This window comes from Branchiostoma lanceolatum, chromosome 18 (genome assembly GCF_035083965.1).
Source record: "Branchiostoma lanceolatum isolate klBraLanc5 chromosome 18, klBraLanc5.hap2, whole genome shotgun sequence".
Lineage (NCBI taxonomy): Eukaryota > Metazoa > Chordata > Leptocardii > Amphioxiformes > Branchiostomatidae > Branchiostoma > Branchiostoma lanceolatum.
The window spans coordinates 5007786-5024061 of NC_089739.1; the positions used below are offsets into that span (position 1 = coordinate 5007786).

The window sequence follows — 16276 nt, forward strand, 5'->3', positions numbered from 1 at the left end:
GCTCCTTGAATGTCGGTATATAATGGTATAGTGTTATTGAAACTAACAATCTGTAGGAATGACTACAAATTGGATTTATTTAGAAAATACCTTTAAAGCTGGGTGAGTTCAGAGATTGCAAAAGCGGCCCTGATGGCCGAATAGAGCATATTCGAGACTAAATAAAGGCACAAACAAACAAAAATGTATTAAAAGGGATGTTTCGTTTTGAAATGTATTACATAGATGTCTTTTGATTTTTTTTGCGGGGGGGGGGGTATCAACAATAATGTCAATGATTGATACTGGGGAAATTTTAGTCATGTCCGACGTTCTCACCACAAAAGCGCCACCTACATCGGCTACTTATAGCGGCGAGAAGCAGTACTCCAGTCAGAAGCTCTGATGAAGGTGTCTGACAGACATCGAAACGTTAGCAGGTGAGAATTACCGGTTGTGTAAAAAGAATCTCCAGTACTCTATGTTCTACCAACTTGATGAAATTATTTTCGGATGTCCGACGTTTCTAACTCTTGAATGTGCCGAATTACTGTAAATGCATTTAAGTTCGCGGTGATCCCATATTTCGCGGTAGGGAGAAAATTGATTTTTTTTTGCGTTTTTTTTAAAATTCCCGGTTATAAAAAGGTGGTAGGCGGGCAGAAGACAGAGCACGCATTTTCGCGGTGGTTGTAAGTTCTCGGTGAATAGGTTACCGCATGCGTAGAAGCTCCACCATGCGATCAAGGCGGGAGTGTACTGTGACGTCTTTCGATTAACCCAACCTTGGTGAACCTGAAACCATGGCCCAATCCTAGTCAACCTCTGACCTTTAAACAAATGAATGTGATGTCCTGCGCTTTTTTGCCCTAAGATGGCCATCCAAGATAGGTAGCTTCTTATCCTTCTGTTTGTTTGCTTGTGAAAAATGAACAATATGCAAATATGAGACAATCTACATGTAGGTCCATTGTACAAGACAAGGAGGCCCAAAAATCGACCAATACCTTCATCTTCCTAAGAACTGTATAAAATATCACCACAATACATGCATAGCTTCTTGATGCATGCTGACCAATGTATACCGAAACACACACACACACACACACACACACGCATGCACACACACACACACACACACAGACATGGGCACACACACACACAGACAGACACAGACAAATACACACACAGACTTACCAAAAACACTTGTTGTCCATGGTGGGTGCCAGGGCATGCCTCACACACTGGAGAGTTCCATAAGCAGTTCTCCTTTTAAGTTAAAATCCTTGCCACAACTTTCAGCGTATAGGTCGGTTCTCATCTCTGTTTCCATAGCAAGTACTATTACAGCAGATCAGTAAGGAATGGATGTATTTGACAGCATCATTTTGATGATAAAGTGTCGCACAATCTTTTTGAAACATATTTATTAACAAAAAGCAGCAATTCACACCACAATACCACCATACTAACGTTTTCAAGCATATCACCACAATTATTGAACGAATAGCTGATATATTCAATTTTGGAACCACAAGTTCCTAGCAAATGATGAAGACAGACTTGCTATTTTTGAACTTTACAGCTACTACAGATATTTCAGTATGTACGTCAAGGTCATATCGAATCTAAGATTTTAAAGCCTAAACAAATAAAGAAAACATTCAAGCAGTATTTATGTGTCTTTCTGTGTTCCATGTGTCTTTAAAGGTTGTATGTACAGTTTGAAGTGTAGTTTTTTTGCTGTCTAATTATATCGTTTTGTAGTACATAACAGTAGAATGTGAGTCACCCTTGTCCAACACCAATATAACTAACTAACAAATTAACTGTCGCAAAGGTTCAAATATCTTTAAAGACAGCAACACTAAGTTGAATACATGTATCAGAAAGACATGCTTCATAGAATTACAACTGTTACAGTATACGATGTCATGTACATGTATGTATGCATCACAGGACAAATTGGAATCAAAATCTCTATGAATCCTAGGAGAGATTAGAAGTGTGATCTGTCCTAGAACAATCTGCGATTCTATTGAGAACAGATTGTAATCCTAACATTCTGATCCCAATCTATCCAATTTCAATTTCAATTATTATTATCCTAGGACAATCCACATTTCTCCCAAATCCCAGTGTCAACAATAACATTATCTCTTTATAAATTTTACATCTTTACGCTGCAAATCATCAATTAAACGAACTTATCTAATATTCTAGGTTGCAAATCTGCAATATAATATTCTGTGAGAAGTTACCTTAAATCTTACAAATTACCTTTTTTTTATTTTTGGAAAAAGCTCATGATATGCTTTTAGGATACTACTTTCTGCATAGTCCACCGTAGTCCACAGTAACTCCAGAACCTTCATAATTTCAAATCTATACTAAATAAAGATTCTTTGACAATAACTTTTTGTTTTTTTATGAATTACGTGCACTAAGGCAGATAATCTGTAATCTAAATCACAAAACAGATTTCAAATTATTTATAGTTTTCAATATATATAATTTTAGAATCTTTGATAAGTTTAGATTGCTTTGAGATGACTAACTTACAAAATGTCTCTTTCAATCAATAATTTTGTCATAGAGCCTATCCCATAATAGTATAGCATCATATAGTGTTGCCAAATAAGGCAACACAAGATCATGTGACAAAGAGATTATGATTTGAACACTGTTGTGGAAAGGCCAACATTTTTCGACACTCAGAATTAAAAGAGCAAAAAAGATCAGGCCTGTATAGTGAATACATGTATATATATTATAATTCTATTACTGATCAAATTATTTCACATCAAATTATGGAGTAAACCTAATTTCAGTCTAATTCAGTAATCTTTTTTATATATTTTCCTCATATCTTTCTGGCTTCAAGCAAAACTGAAAGATTCTCCTTTGTTGCAGTAATGGATATTGTCTTGAGGCAACATTTACACCTACATATTAAATGCTGGCATGTCAATCAAAACCCCCTGCAATATAATGGTACATTCCAATCCATACATAAAATCATGGTAAGATTGGGACGTACCACTATATAACAGGTGTCACCCAAAATAGAAAGAGGATGAAGAAACTGAACTGAACTGGCAAGAAAACGTTTCAGTACTGTACGCTGCAGTTTCAGTCATTGCCTTCACAAGCCTGACATTTCAATGAAGACCACCTGCAATAAAATGGTACATTCCAATCCATACCTAAAATTATTGTAAGATTGGAACGTACCACTTTACAACAGGTGCCTTTTTCTATTTAAAGTGATCACTTCAAATAAGAAAAGATAGAATAAACTGAACTGAACTGAACTGGCAAGAAAACAATTCAGTACTGTACGCTCCAGTTTCAGTCTTCGTCTTCCACTTCCCTGTCTTCCTCCGGTTCCGGTTGTTCGATCGGAACGTCCTTCATGTTGCGTAACACCGCGTGGACGCGGATTCGCAGGCGGTTCTCAAAGTCGTAGTCCTTGTAGCCATCCTGAGGTTTAACAATTGGAAAAGTTACAAACATTTCAGGGATATTCTATGATAATAAACATCTTGCCAAAAAATATATTCCAACAGTGCAAGCTATAATCATTAGTTATTGTATCGAGACTACAAGGAAATGCCATGTTTTCATCCAGAGTATTGTGTTGAAAAAAGTCATGGCATATGTCCCCCCATGGGGACAAAGTAAGTGTTGTGTTGTGTTGTGTTGAAGGTGAAAGAAAGTAATGCTCACAAAAGTCAGTATCACATTTTGTTGATTCTTTTTTAATCAGAGGCATTTTGTGAAGATACATGCAGTTTAATTTTCATCATATCAAATTATTTGGCCTTTAAACTTGTTCTTGGCTTTCAACTTAGAAAGAGGAAAGATTTTCTTAAATCATCCTCTATGCTTTGAAACTTCAGCTTTTACACTGCGAAACTTCAGCTTGTACACTAACTGTTCTGAAATGATGTCCATACTGACTCACCTTGGCTTTAATAAGCAGGGCCTTTCCTTGATCATGTGTCTGAAATTCAAGGAAAGAAGATATTATGTTTAAGCATAGCCTTCACATGTATATAGTATATTATGAATCATTCGCTATATAGAATTGTCAACAGAAATATTGTTATATGATACATTAAGGCCATATCGATTTGATTTAATGAATGACACCCAGTGGGCACCCCAAGATCACAAGTCATGAAAAAAATCAAAGTTTGGTAAAAAAATTGATTATGAAATTTAAGTGGTCAGTAAGGTTAAACAAATGACTGAACTTGTAGAACATAGTACACCAAACAATACAAATGTAAATATTTTCTTTGGAAGACTTTGCTCATTAGTATCCATTTTCTGAACCAAATGCAATTCATGGCATACATTTTCTCAATTTGCAACTTCTTTGTACGATTTACATTATGGCTGCAATTTGTGTTTCTTTTTTGGAAACGGACAAAACCTGATGCATGTGTCATAGTATTAGCATATAATCAAGTCATTGTGGCTTTATACATGATTGTACATTGCATATTCAAGTTATGAAAAACAAGACTTGACCTCTGCTTTGTCCAGGTACAGCACTCCTAGCTCGTAACAGGCGAACGGTGCCACATGTTGCTCTTGGTGTGGACTGGAAGACTTAGCCAGAGCAGCCTCAAAACACTGCAATAACAAATAGCAACTTTTAATCGTCAGCCATGTTGGGATGCATGCACAAAATTGTCTATTTGATGCCAATGATTTTGTGAAGATATGAACCATGATTATGAAGATTAATACTGTTATTTTCTTGGGAAAGTTAGATATTTACTCGAATTTGGAATATCTTTTAAATCTTACAAATTTCGTGAAAAAGTTGACCATAGCACAATCTTTGAATCCTTGGCATTAATATTATGGAGAAACACTGTTCATTTCTTTGAAAAGATCGATATTTGCTTCAACATTGGAAGAACATTGAAATCTTGGAAAATTCTAAGACTTGACCATAGCACAGCCCATCAATTAAAGAAGTCACAAAACAGCAAGACAACAGTCAGATTAATTAGTACAATGTCACAGATTACTTTAGTGCATAGAGTTTACCTGCACCAGAAGCATTTGAAATCATCATTAGTGTTGATACTTACAGTCATAGCCTCATCCCTGTTACAGAGGATACTGTGGATGGATCCCTCGATCAGGAACCCCATGGAGATCAGACTCTGATCTGTCACCTTACCACATTCTGGAACAGTAACAAACATTGCACAATCATCTACAGTTTTTTATGTATAGCACGTTGCAATAATGTGTGAAAATTGGGCTACAATATTTAGCTGATAACAGTGATATTTACTTCAGGGTTTGAATATTGCTTTTGTCATGTCTGTGTGTCTGTATGTATGCATGCGTGCAGATGTGTGCAGGTGTGTGTGTGTATGTCTGACTATGTGTGTGCGTATGTGTGTATGTTTGGTTCGTTGGTTGGTTGTACAATATATGTTTGTGTTTATTTGTATGTTAGTGTGTGTGTGTATTTGTGTGAGTTTGTATGTTTGTGTATGTGTGCGAATGAGTGTGTGCGTGTGTGTATCAGTATGTATGTGTGTAATACATGTACTGTATGTGTGTGTTTTTGTATAACTGTATGTCTCTGTGTGTTTGTGCGTGTGCAAATGTGTGTGCGTGTGTGTGCATGTGTGTGTGTGTGTGTGCGTGTGCATGTGTGCAGGAAAAGCTAAAAATCTCAAGATAATCATACAGGTTACAGTAAGAAACCAACACATAATATATAGATAAAGAGTTCCTGACCTTCTAGCATCTTCTGAAGGTCCTCTGTGTCGCAGGTGGGGAGGGCTCTCCACAGGTACAGGACCTCCAGCGCCAGCAGCATCACATACTCCCTGGTCTGGTTCTTCTTACCCGCCTTCAGGAACAGCTGGGCCTATCACAACACATGTTACATACTGTTACTTGTCAATTATCACTGATGGATATGAATGGAGTGTTCTGATTGGTGAGCATTACATTTTCCCTGGTCTGAGTGCTAGGCCTATCAGAACTTGTGTATCACATAGTTACTTGTCAATTATCACTGATGGATTTGAAAGGAGTGTTCTGATTGGTGAGCATCACATACTAACTCTGAGGCTTGCTGCTTCTTACCTGCCTTCAGGAACTGCTGGGCCTAACACAACACATGTGACATACCGTTACTTGTCAATTATCACTGATGGATATGAAAGGAGTATTCTGATTGGTGAGCATTACATTTTCCCTGGTCTGAGTGTTGGGCCTATCAGAACAAATGTTACATATAGTTACTTGTCAATTATCACTGATGGATATGAAAGGAGTGTGCTGATTGGTGAGTCACATACTCCCTGGTCTGGTTCTTCTTACCCACCTTCAGGAACAGCTGAGCCTATCAAAACACATGTTACATACTGTTACTTGTCGATTATCACTGATGGATATGAATGGAGTGTTCTGATTGGTGAGCATTACATTTTCCCTGGTCTGAGTGCTAGGCCTATCAGAACTTGTGTAACACATACAAATGTAGTTACTTGTCAATTATCACTGATGGATTTGAAAGGAGTGTTCTGATTGGTGAGCATCACATACTCCATGGTCTGACTCTTCTTACCTGCCTTCAGGAAATGCTGGCCCAATCAGAAAACATGTCACACATAGTTACTTGTCAATCATCACTGATGGATTTAAATGGAGTGCCCTGATTGGTGAGCATCACATGCTCAATAGTCTGATTCTTTTTACCCGCTTTCAGGAAATCAAAATACATGTTACGTAATACATGATTTGTTACATGAAATTTCTCAAACATTCTTACCTTTCTCACTGTGTACAGTTCCAATGGGTTCCTTTTCTTCTGTGCAAACTTGGGCACTTGTTTGAACATGTCTCTGGACTCAGTGATCTTTCCCTGGGCACCATAGCAGACTGGGGAAAGCAACAGCAACAAAATAAATTTTGTAGTTCAAGACAGTTTTCTGTTATTCCTGTGTATAGGAATAGTCCACAAATTTCAGTCTATGCTAGTACTTTATTTCACCATTTCACAATTCAATCAATAACAAGAACAACTTGATGCACTGAAAATGTTAATGGTGTGTTATGCTGAAGGACTATACAATACAGATGCAGATAGTCCACAAATTTAAGCCCATGCCAGTAATTTACTTCACAATTTCACTATTCAATTGATAAGAAAAACAATTACAAAACATTACAATATACAATACACCGAAAATGTTAAGCTAATGGTGTGTTATGGGCTTACAACACAAATGCAGAAAACAGAACATGTGAAATTTTGATAATACTAAGAGTTAGATAATGTGTATTATTTCCTCTTACTTGCTGAAAGGTAAGCATAGTAGCACTGAGACCATCTTGACTCCTCCTTTAACCTACAGGAACAATGAACAGAATTTATATTGTTATGTACATGAATAATTATAATACCTTTATCTTATTGCCAAATAGCAATAAAAGAAGTTATAGATTAAACCATCTTGGAGTGAAAACTAGCTTGGTCTGAAACAAACCTTTGAAATCCACTCAGTGCTTCTGCAAAGTTCAACTTCAGTAGTTGAGACCAGCCTAAAAAGACAAGAAAAAGCAGAAGAATAAAACAGTTGAAAATGGATAATACAACGTATGACTCTAAAAATCCACACCATTTCTGGTATTATTCATTTACAGGTAAGAATATCTCACAACTCCCTGTGAAACATTTAGAATTTCTTGCATGTCTTGTTAAATTATATTTTAAGTAGTTCATTAAATAATCATGCAAATATTCTTTTGATTAACATTACATGTGTCCATTGATCACTCCATGTTACTCTACACTGAATGTGACTTGTAGTCTGTATAACGCAAACTCCGGCGAGCGGACAAGAAGCTTGGTTGAAACCAGGCCATGTGACTTGCATATGGAAATTATATGACTGCCCAAACACTGACAAACAGACAGATCAATGACCTGGACTGTCTGATTGACGACTATCACTACCATCTCTAAACTGTACTTCCTGCCACTCAGGCAAGTATGACATTTGCAGTAATCTTCCCATTAACTTCCTTCCACTCTATTGACAGTGCATTCAAATAACTACAGACACACACAAACATTAACAAACAGACGGACAGAAAACAAAAACTCTATACGTTGATGAAGGTTGGACATCCAGGTAATAAGATACGCCAAAAGTAATTACTCAAACAACTGGATAAGATTTTGAAACAGTCAGACGTTTCAGACAGTATCCGCTGTCTTTCGTCAGTGACTAACGATAGGACTGAGAACACCAGGTTTTATACCAAAACTCTGAATAGATACGTTAATGAGGTTAAGACAATTCAGAACTATTGGCATAAAACTTTGTCTTGAACTAACCTTTTTTTAAAGACTACTTCAAGACATCCTAAATTGTCTTAACCTCATTAACATATCTATTCAGAGTGTCTGAAACATCTGACTGTTTCAAAATCTTATCCAGTTGCTTGAGTAATTGTTTTTGGCGTAAAAACTCTGTACATGGACAACATCACAGTACTTACTGATCTCGTACACACAGAGCAGTTGGATCTCTCTCTGGTCCTTACAAGCCTCCAGGGCCTGGTTATACACAGCCAGGGACTCTTCATTCTGACACTGTACAATTACAGAATAATAACATCTTACAATGGGGAAAACCACTACCACAATGTATTAAGTATGGTCTAGGCAAGAGCTGTTAACAGTTAGCGACCTATGACCTTGTGCATGAGCATATCGAGCCATGAACAGGCTTATTGTTGAGTATGTTGATGGACTTACCCTGAGCCTGAGAAGTCGACCCTTGAAGAAGAGGAAGAGCGCAGATGTCGGGTACGTGGCTTCGTTCTCGCGTAAGATCTTCTCTGCCTCACAGAGACCTATACTCGCGACAAAATTGTTTCAAATCAATCACACATCTTACCCAAAGAACAAACAAACAGGTAGGAGTTGTCTTACTAATGATTTTGAAGAATTTAGAAAAAATAAGTCTACCAGCTGGAAGCTATAGAGTACGGAAAAAATCTCATGCTGTATAAATATATAAAAGTTAATAAATGATTTATTGAATTTAACATCTTATTTATGACCCCAAACATACCTTTCTCTGCATTGCCACTTCCCAGTGCAAAGAAGGGCGTGGCAACCAGGTGATACCATAGCAGTGACAATCTGGAAAAGATAGATACATTAACTCTCAAGATACTCATAGTAACTGCAAGTACAATCTAACCTTCAAGCTCAAAGTGTAAACAAGATATCAAAACCAAAAGTTTTGCTGTAGTACCAAAACAAGCTGCTAGGGGCCCCAAAATGTCATCATTTCCAGGTCTAATCAAGACCTACTCAGATAATAAATGTCAAGACAACCAACCCAGACATTCTCGAGTTATAAACATTATAACTTATTGTGTTCACAGAAAAACACGAAAAACAGACACACACACCTCCAAAACATCTGTATCTGTCATAATCTATATAGCCGGTATAACTGCCCTTTGGCGTAACACATCAGCTTCATAGGCACGCGGCGCGGCAGCACTGAATGACCAGTGTCACGTCTAACCTTCGCAATGCGTATATATATCTAACTGCAGGCATTCTTTAAAGCTGTCTAAAAACATAACCTCCTTGGGAACTTACGTTGCCAGTGGTGCTTTCATGTCTTGGCTTTTGCTCGCTGTCTTCAGACACTTCAGTCCGATGTCGCGCTCCACGCGGAACCCGAGCATGTTCACGATCTTGAGCAGCGAGGGCGGAATCATGGATATCGTCAACTGGAACAGTCCAAACCCAAAACTCACCGCGCCGAGAAGCCTCCCAAGAGTCTCTGTGGACGGTAGGTCCTCTGTGCTTGTCGTCATCGCCATGGCGACGGATTTACTTTTCGAAACTCCGCTCCATGTCTTATTCTTGCTGGGAATGTTCTCGCAGGAAGCGCTGGTTGTCACGGTACTTTTCGCCGCCTCTCTTGAAATCTCGTAGCTCGACTGCGATTTGCTGGGGAGCTGTCTCGGAACGGAGTCCTGCTCGCCATCTGTTAGACTGTCCAAGCTTGACTGTGACCCGTTCACCTTCTGCCCGGTCCTCCATTCGCAGTAAGCAATCAAGTCTGTCACCTCTCGGTACACACGGTTGTAGATTTTCCACGCTTTCCTCAGCACCCAGCCGCCCTTGACGTACGAGGAGAGTTCCTGTTTGATGAACGTTAACATGGCGATGTAGAGTTGACAGTCGCCGATGATGATCTGTCGTTCCAGACGTTCGGCCACGGTCAGTTGTACGGTCTCCTTGGAAGCGGGCTTGTTGCCTAACTTGTTCTTGATGGACACTAAGAAGCCCTCGTCTGTAGTGCAGAGATGTTCCGTCGACTTCAACATTTGCATGGCGGCTGAGATCTTCTCTTCTTCAAAAGTCATCACTGCATGCTATAGTATATGGTAGGCAAGGACAGTGAGTTAGGAATAGATTAAAATAGAGAATATTACTCTTTCTTAAATCATTTATACTCCTTATAAAATTAGGCAGAGCCTTGCATGCAGTCTGTGCACTATACATGTACCTTGGGGAGGTTCTGCAAAACTGGGCTGAGGTTTCCACTTTTGTGGGCGTGGCCTCTCACCAGAGTGTCAGCTTATCAGAATTTGCATTTATTTATTTACTACCTAATAAAAATATTAAGGTGATTCTATGATTGGCTGACAGCTGGTTATATTAGAGGCCACGCCCACAAAAGTGGAAACCTGAGCCCGGTTTATCAGAGCCTCCCCTAGGTAACTATATAGTATAGGCTGCAGGCAAAGTACAACTTACAAGTGGCAACATATAATGAGACTTCTTGGAACCATTGTTTATTCATGAGAAGTTCATATCGACCTGCAGGCCGTTTTTCATTGAGGTCATCAAGGAAGATGTAAGGCTCAGGCAAAATTTAGATATGAAAGATACAGTCTACATCATTGAAGTCTTAATAAAGCTCTAAACAATATCATTACACATACATGGTACAAAACACATACTGGTAATAGAGTGACAGCTGGTTATAATATGGTTCATATTCTTTGTTTTAGCCATTTCTGTTACTTTAAGCAAGTCAGGCCATGTGTGTCTGACTGTCTGGTGGTAGACTGTTCCAGACATTGGGTAAACAGTACTGAGCCTATGGATCTTCTGAAGGTCTCTTACTGAGGTTTTGAGACAACAAGCCAACTTTTTGGGATTTGTCTGGTTGTCTTTGTACTTTGGTCTGTACAAACATCTGGTGCATGTTGCTATATATACTTCTTAAGGGTACAAGTGACCAAACCCCATAAATCATGATTGTGTTAACTTACCATGGTGCTTACAAAACTGGCCCCTGCACTCATCAACGGACTGTACTGCCTGTTAGAGAAGAGAGGACAATATCAATATTTTCATTCCTTAGTAAAAACATTGTCCTAAAGGCTAAACAATTGTCCAGATGGATAACCAGTTACCTTTCTAAAATGTTGTTAGCAGCAGCATATATGTTACTACATGTAGTTTCGGCCACACTGACTTGAAAGAACAAAAATATAGAGTTCAATGTTTAAACCACAATTTGGAATATCATGTTCTGTATGACTAGTGTTCAACCTTCCTGACCACTTCCGAAGTTACGTTACATGTAGATTTCATATAAACAAGGTACTTTTTTTTCCCATGTTTTTTATTTTCTTTGCATGCAGGCATCCATGTAATCAAATCAGTATATGGCCTTAGGTTGGAACTCCATTCATAAAACATATTCTTTCAAATTCATTGTTTTCTCTACCATTGTCAACACTTGTATATTGCTATACTTATTTTCAGAACTGAATGAAGACAACACTGTCATTGTCAAGTTATCATTTAGACGAGTATCCAAGTAACACATGTACACATTCCATCCTGAAAAAAGACGCATTCCTTGCAGACAAAATAAAGCTATGATGCAAAATATTTCTAAGGTACGTGTATATTGATATCTGCTTAAAGAAAATATCCTAAAAGGTCATGGTTTTGACGTAAAGATCAATCTACTAGTACTACACGTAGCAGTAACTCCCCAAACACAATATTACTGTTAGTGTCACAAGCTGTTACAATGCATTGATTTTGGACTGAGACTCCACATCAATTTTGTATACACCATGATCTGCGTTTATTCAATAATCATTTAATCACATCATTTGAAACGACCACTGTTTTACGTAAATCTATGACGTACAAGATGAAAGCTGTGGACAATGCTATTGGTCTACAGGACTCAAGCTGTGATTTCAGATAAATAACATATAGAGATTGTTACTAGTATGAAACTGATAGCTCCAAACATGTCTTTGTGAAATACACCCTTTTTCTTTCATTCAATTGACAAGCTGACAAGAACTGAGGAAGGGTTTTTGAATCAGCACTGTGTTTTCTATAGGCTAGCCCCAATGATCAATCTATAGTGGGTCTGCATGGGGGGGGGGGGGGATCCTGACATTGTTCAATAGTAAATCTATAAATTAGGAGTGCCAGCGACAGTTAGTGTTAAATTCAGGAAGGCTGAATTGACTTGTTATTGTGGAAAGTTTTGGAAACGTTTGCGAGTTCATTGAATTGCTCCTTTGCATTCACTCAGTGTTTCGTAAAACAAAGACCAACACAAGTTGGACACTTACGAAGTATGTTGGGCAATCTGGTGTTTGAGTTTGTACTAGAAATAATTTGTCAATAACAGTTAACAAGGAATCCAGGAAACAAGAACAAGTAACGTGTACATGGAACTTAACTTATTCATAGCAACCAATTAGTTATTCAATTACACTTCAAGAGTAATCTACCGACAACACTTAGCATTGAATTAGACTAGCAGACCGCCTAGGATTAACAGTGAATTGAAATGGCTCGCTATACCTTGCGGGAAAAGGCATGCGGACCCTGCTACATTTTCTACATCTCTAACATGTGGCACTTCAAAATTGAAATCAATGACCAATATGTACCAATTTTCTTTTAATGCTATTACACATAATGTTATGGAAGCACAGACAATATTGACATCAAATGCCAGCTATTGAATTATAGGGCAGTAAAAATTCAATGATGATGATCAAAAATTCAATATGTCCACTGTTTTGGGTAGAGTTGGCAAAACTAGAATTTGATTTTCAAGTGGATTGACCCAATTTGTACTGACCACTTTCGCTTTACTGTCAGACTGTGAATTTACTCATTTATTTTTATTAGGACTTAATTTTGCAGCAGAAGGGGAAAAGGAGGTTTGGGTGCTGTTATAAGTCCGCATTTAAAACAATCTGTAGTACAGTAGACTACTAGTATATATATATATATAGCTAGTAAAACAATGGAAACACATATCGGCGGTGGCATATATACTAGTAAATTTGTGGTGGGAAGGTCACCATTAAAAAACAGCAAAAATAAAACCACCACAAACATCAAAATTTCAAGATACATATGATACTGATTTAAAGAGCACATACTCCAACAGTTTCCAACTGGCTACGTTGTAAAAATCAATGCCATTGTAATTTGTTTTGTACAGAATTTGGTACTACCCAAAATCAAGGATCCAATAATATTGTGATTTGTTTACATGAAGGTGTACAAAAGACATATGAAATTGTATCTTAAGTCCAATCCACATCTTCATAAATTGCAAATCAAGAATAGAAAAGCCTAGGGGATCATTTAAATCTGACTACTACATGTACATGTATGATTATGAGTCACCACACAAAAAATCCAATTATAACTCCAAAGGAACAGTGTCTGCTTATATGTACACAGCATAGCAGATATCTAAAACATTTCTTGTTGTTTAGACGACTCGCACTTGTGACAATTCAACCGGATATCGTGACGAAGCCAACTTGTTCTCAATCGATTTATAAACATCGATGAGAATCACATGACGAACCTACATGCCAACATCGACGGTTGGAAACTTTAACAAAAACAGGAACCGATTCCAACGTTTTTCTTTGAGCGTGTGGAATGGTGTTGTTGAAGATTTCTTGATTGCAAAGCAAATGTATATTTTTAATGTCTTTTTGTCCACAATTTTTTCACCTGTTATTGCGACTTCGCTTGACCTAAATAAAGAAAAGATTACGCAATACCCCTTAGACGGGTCAAAGAGCAAATACAAATCTTGTTCTAAAGGCGGTTGCCTTACGCAAACACTCCTGTAAATTAAATATCACAAAGCTTAACATACTCTTAAATGAATATAGAGTAAGAATATTAAAGTTTTGTGTTGAAAAAGGATTTGAGGGATGTTCTTTTACCTGTATTTGTTGAAGAGCATGTCGGACTCCTGGAAGCCGTTGTTCAACATGAGGTTGATTCCAGCCAGCGCCAGGCGAACGTCATCAAATTCTATCGGCTCCATGCCATTCTTGCTAAACCCCTCCGCCATCTTGTCTCAGAAATACTGGAAGGTCTTTCGGATTGAAGGAAAAGGGGTTGGACTGGTGAGGAGGACAAAGAGAGCGAGAAATCTGAAAGTGTGTCAGCAGTTCGTGCCGAGATTCGTTGCCGGTTCCGCCATTTTGTGACCTCTTGTAACCCTAAACCTCGTTATTGATTTGGACGCCTACATTAGAACTATAGCGTAATCTTTAAATAAATAAAAGAAGAAGAACACTACATGTATAAATCATAGATACTGTTGTATGATTAAAATTATAATTTGATAACTTTTGCAATCTACGTAACCTAGAAATATTTGGAATTGAAACAGTTTATAGGTATTTATTTCTTACAACATTCCCTATTTTTCCATACAATTGGTATCACCAGGGTTAAAGGTGACGAGATGTTGAGGACCTGATCACCCATGGTGGATGCAGACAATTTTGCACGAAAATATCTCAAAACGCTGGTATATCTTCATGTTAATGAGGAGGTAAGGCATAGAGTTTCCAATCTACATTACCAGGTAACTCTAACTGAACCAATATAGCCAAGTTTGTTCCGTTTTGTATGTAAATCACTGCCATTATAAAAGGTTATGATGCCCATATGAACAAACGAGTACTACTAAAGTATATCCAAGGAGGTTTAATAGATATACATTTAACCTCCTTGGTACATCTAAGTGGCCTATCATAAGTCACAGTGCAGTCAAAACTGCCAAAGAGGATCAGTCAGGGGACCAAATAAATTCTAGACTATGTGGACAGGTGGTCACTGTAGAAGAAGGATTCTTAACTCTTATGTCAATTGGAAAAATTACCTATCTTCTAAGGGACCACCAAAATGTGGTCACATTGACCAAGTGGTCCATGTGTAGAGCTGGTCACAAATTTGATGATATCTTATCTTACAGTTACAATATTAAAGTTATCAACCTGATTTTCTGACAATGATTTTTCTGTATTACTTTCCAGAACAGATTATATTGGAATGGAGGACAGCATTGAAGACAAAATCCAGAACAGCAATATGGTACAGTCAACGTCCAATGCCAATGATGACAGTCCCTCACAAGAACAAGAAGACCGATCCTTTCTCAGAGAACGTTTCTTATACCTTCTTAAGGGTCTTCAAGGAAAGCGGACGCACTTCAAGATGTACGAGAAGACAGAAGTTGATGCAACATTCGAACTCGCAGACATTGATGGTCAAAACTTTCTTGTGTCCAATCTTGAAACGCCAATGGGGACACAGCCACAGGCAATGTTGAGGTGTGATGACATCATTTCCTGTACTGTAGACTTGGGGACTGGAAAACACAAAATGTGCTAACATCATTTCCTGTTTAAACCTACAGTTGGACAATGCAGTTGAGAACTTGAGTTGACATATGGTTACTAGCTAATGAGAAGCCCCCATTTTCTGACTGTTATGACACAGTAGTGATGGATATGTTACAAAGCTGGTGAACTAGAAATGCTTTGGGAAGTATGCGGCACGGGCGGGTATATGCCACATGCTGAAACAGATAATCCATATGCATGGCCTTGATCTCAATTATTGTATATTTTTATTCATACAAAGTATAGTATAGTGCCAGTCCTTGGTGCTTGCGACTGGCACTATACACATTAATCTTACTCTAACACATTTGGTTGCCTATCACATGAATAAGAAGAAAGTCATCTGTTGGATAATGGCAAAAGTGTGTATGATCCCGCCTCGAAGTAAAGAGAAAGGCAAAATAGAAAAGAATAAAAGAAAATGGAAAAATAAACGAAAATGAAATGAACAACAAAAATGAAGACACGAACTCTAACTTTTTTAAAGAGTAGG

At 37.9% G+C, this 16276-nt stretch overlaps 1 protein-coding gene across 1 annotated transcript; it reads right to left on the reverse strand.

The window, feature by feature from the left end:
• Nucleotides 1–2479: 2479 nt before the first annotated feature.
• On the reverse strand, nucleotides 2480–14602 carry LOC136424081 (tetratricopeptide repeat protein 39C-like). Its single transcript, XM_066412502.1, has 14 exons — nucleotides 14311–14602; nucleotides 11344–11392; nucleotides 9653–10437; nucleotides 9111–9181; nucleotides 8792–8889; nucleotides 8533–8626; nucleotides 7515–7569; nucleotides 7324–7376; nucleotides 6797–6906; nucleotides 5755–5887; nucleotides 5091–5188; nucleotides 4519–4623; nucleotides 3947–3985; nucleotides 2480–3462 (listed from the first exon to the last, which is right to left on the reverse strand). The coding sequence occupies exons 1-14, from the start codon at nucleotides 14439–14441 to the stop codon at nucleotides 3331–3333; spliced, it is 1953 nt and encodes a 650-aa protein (XP_066268599.1). The 5' UTR covers nucleotides 14442–14602; the 3' UTR covers nucleotides 2480–3330.
• Between the last annotated feature and the right edge of the window lie 1674 nt (nucleotides 14603–16276).

What these genes read in the sequence shown, in the direction of transcription:
- LOC136424081 (XM_066412502.1), bottom strand. Translation starts at nt 14,441, where the DNA reads ATGGCGGAGGGGTTTAGCAAGAATGGCATGGAGCCGATAGAATTTGAT. An exon ending in GCTCTGTGTGTACGAGATCA is followed by an intron (nt 7,570 to 8,532) that starts GTAAGTACTGTG and finishes TTGTCTTTTTAG; the next exon opens with GCTGGTCTCAACTACTGAAG. An exon ending in CCCTGCTTATTAAAGCCAAG is followed by an intron (nt 3,463 to 3,946) that starts GTGAGTCAGTAT and finishes GTTAAACCTCAG; the next exon opens with GATGGCTACAAGGACTACGA.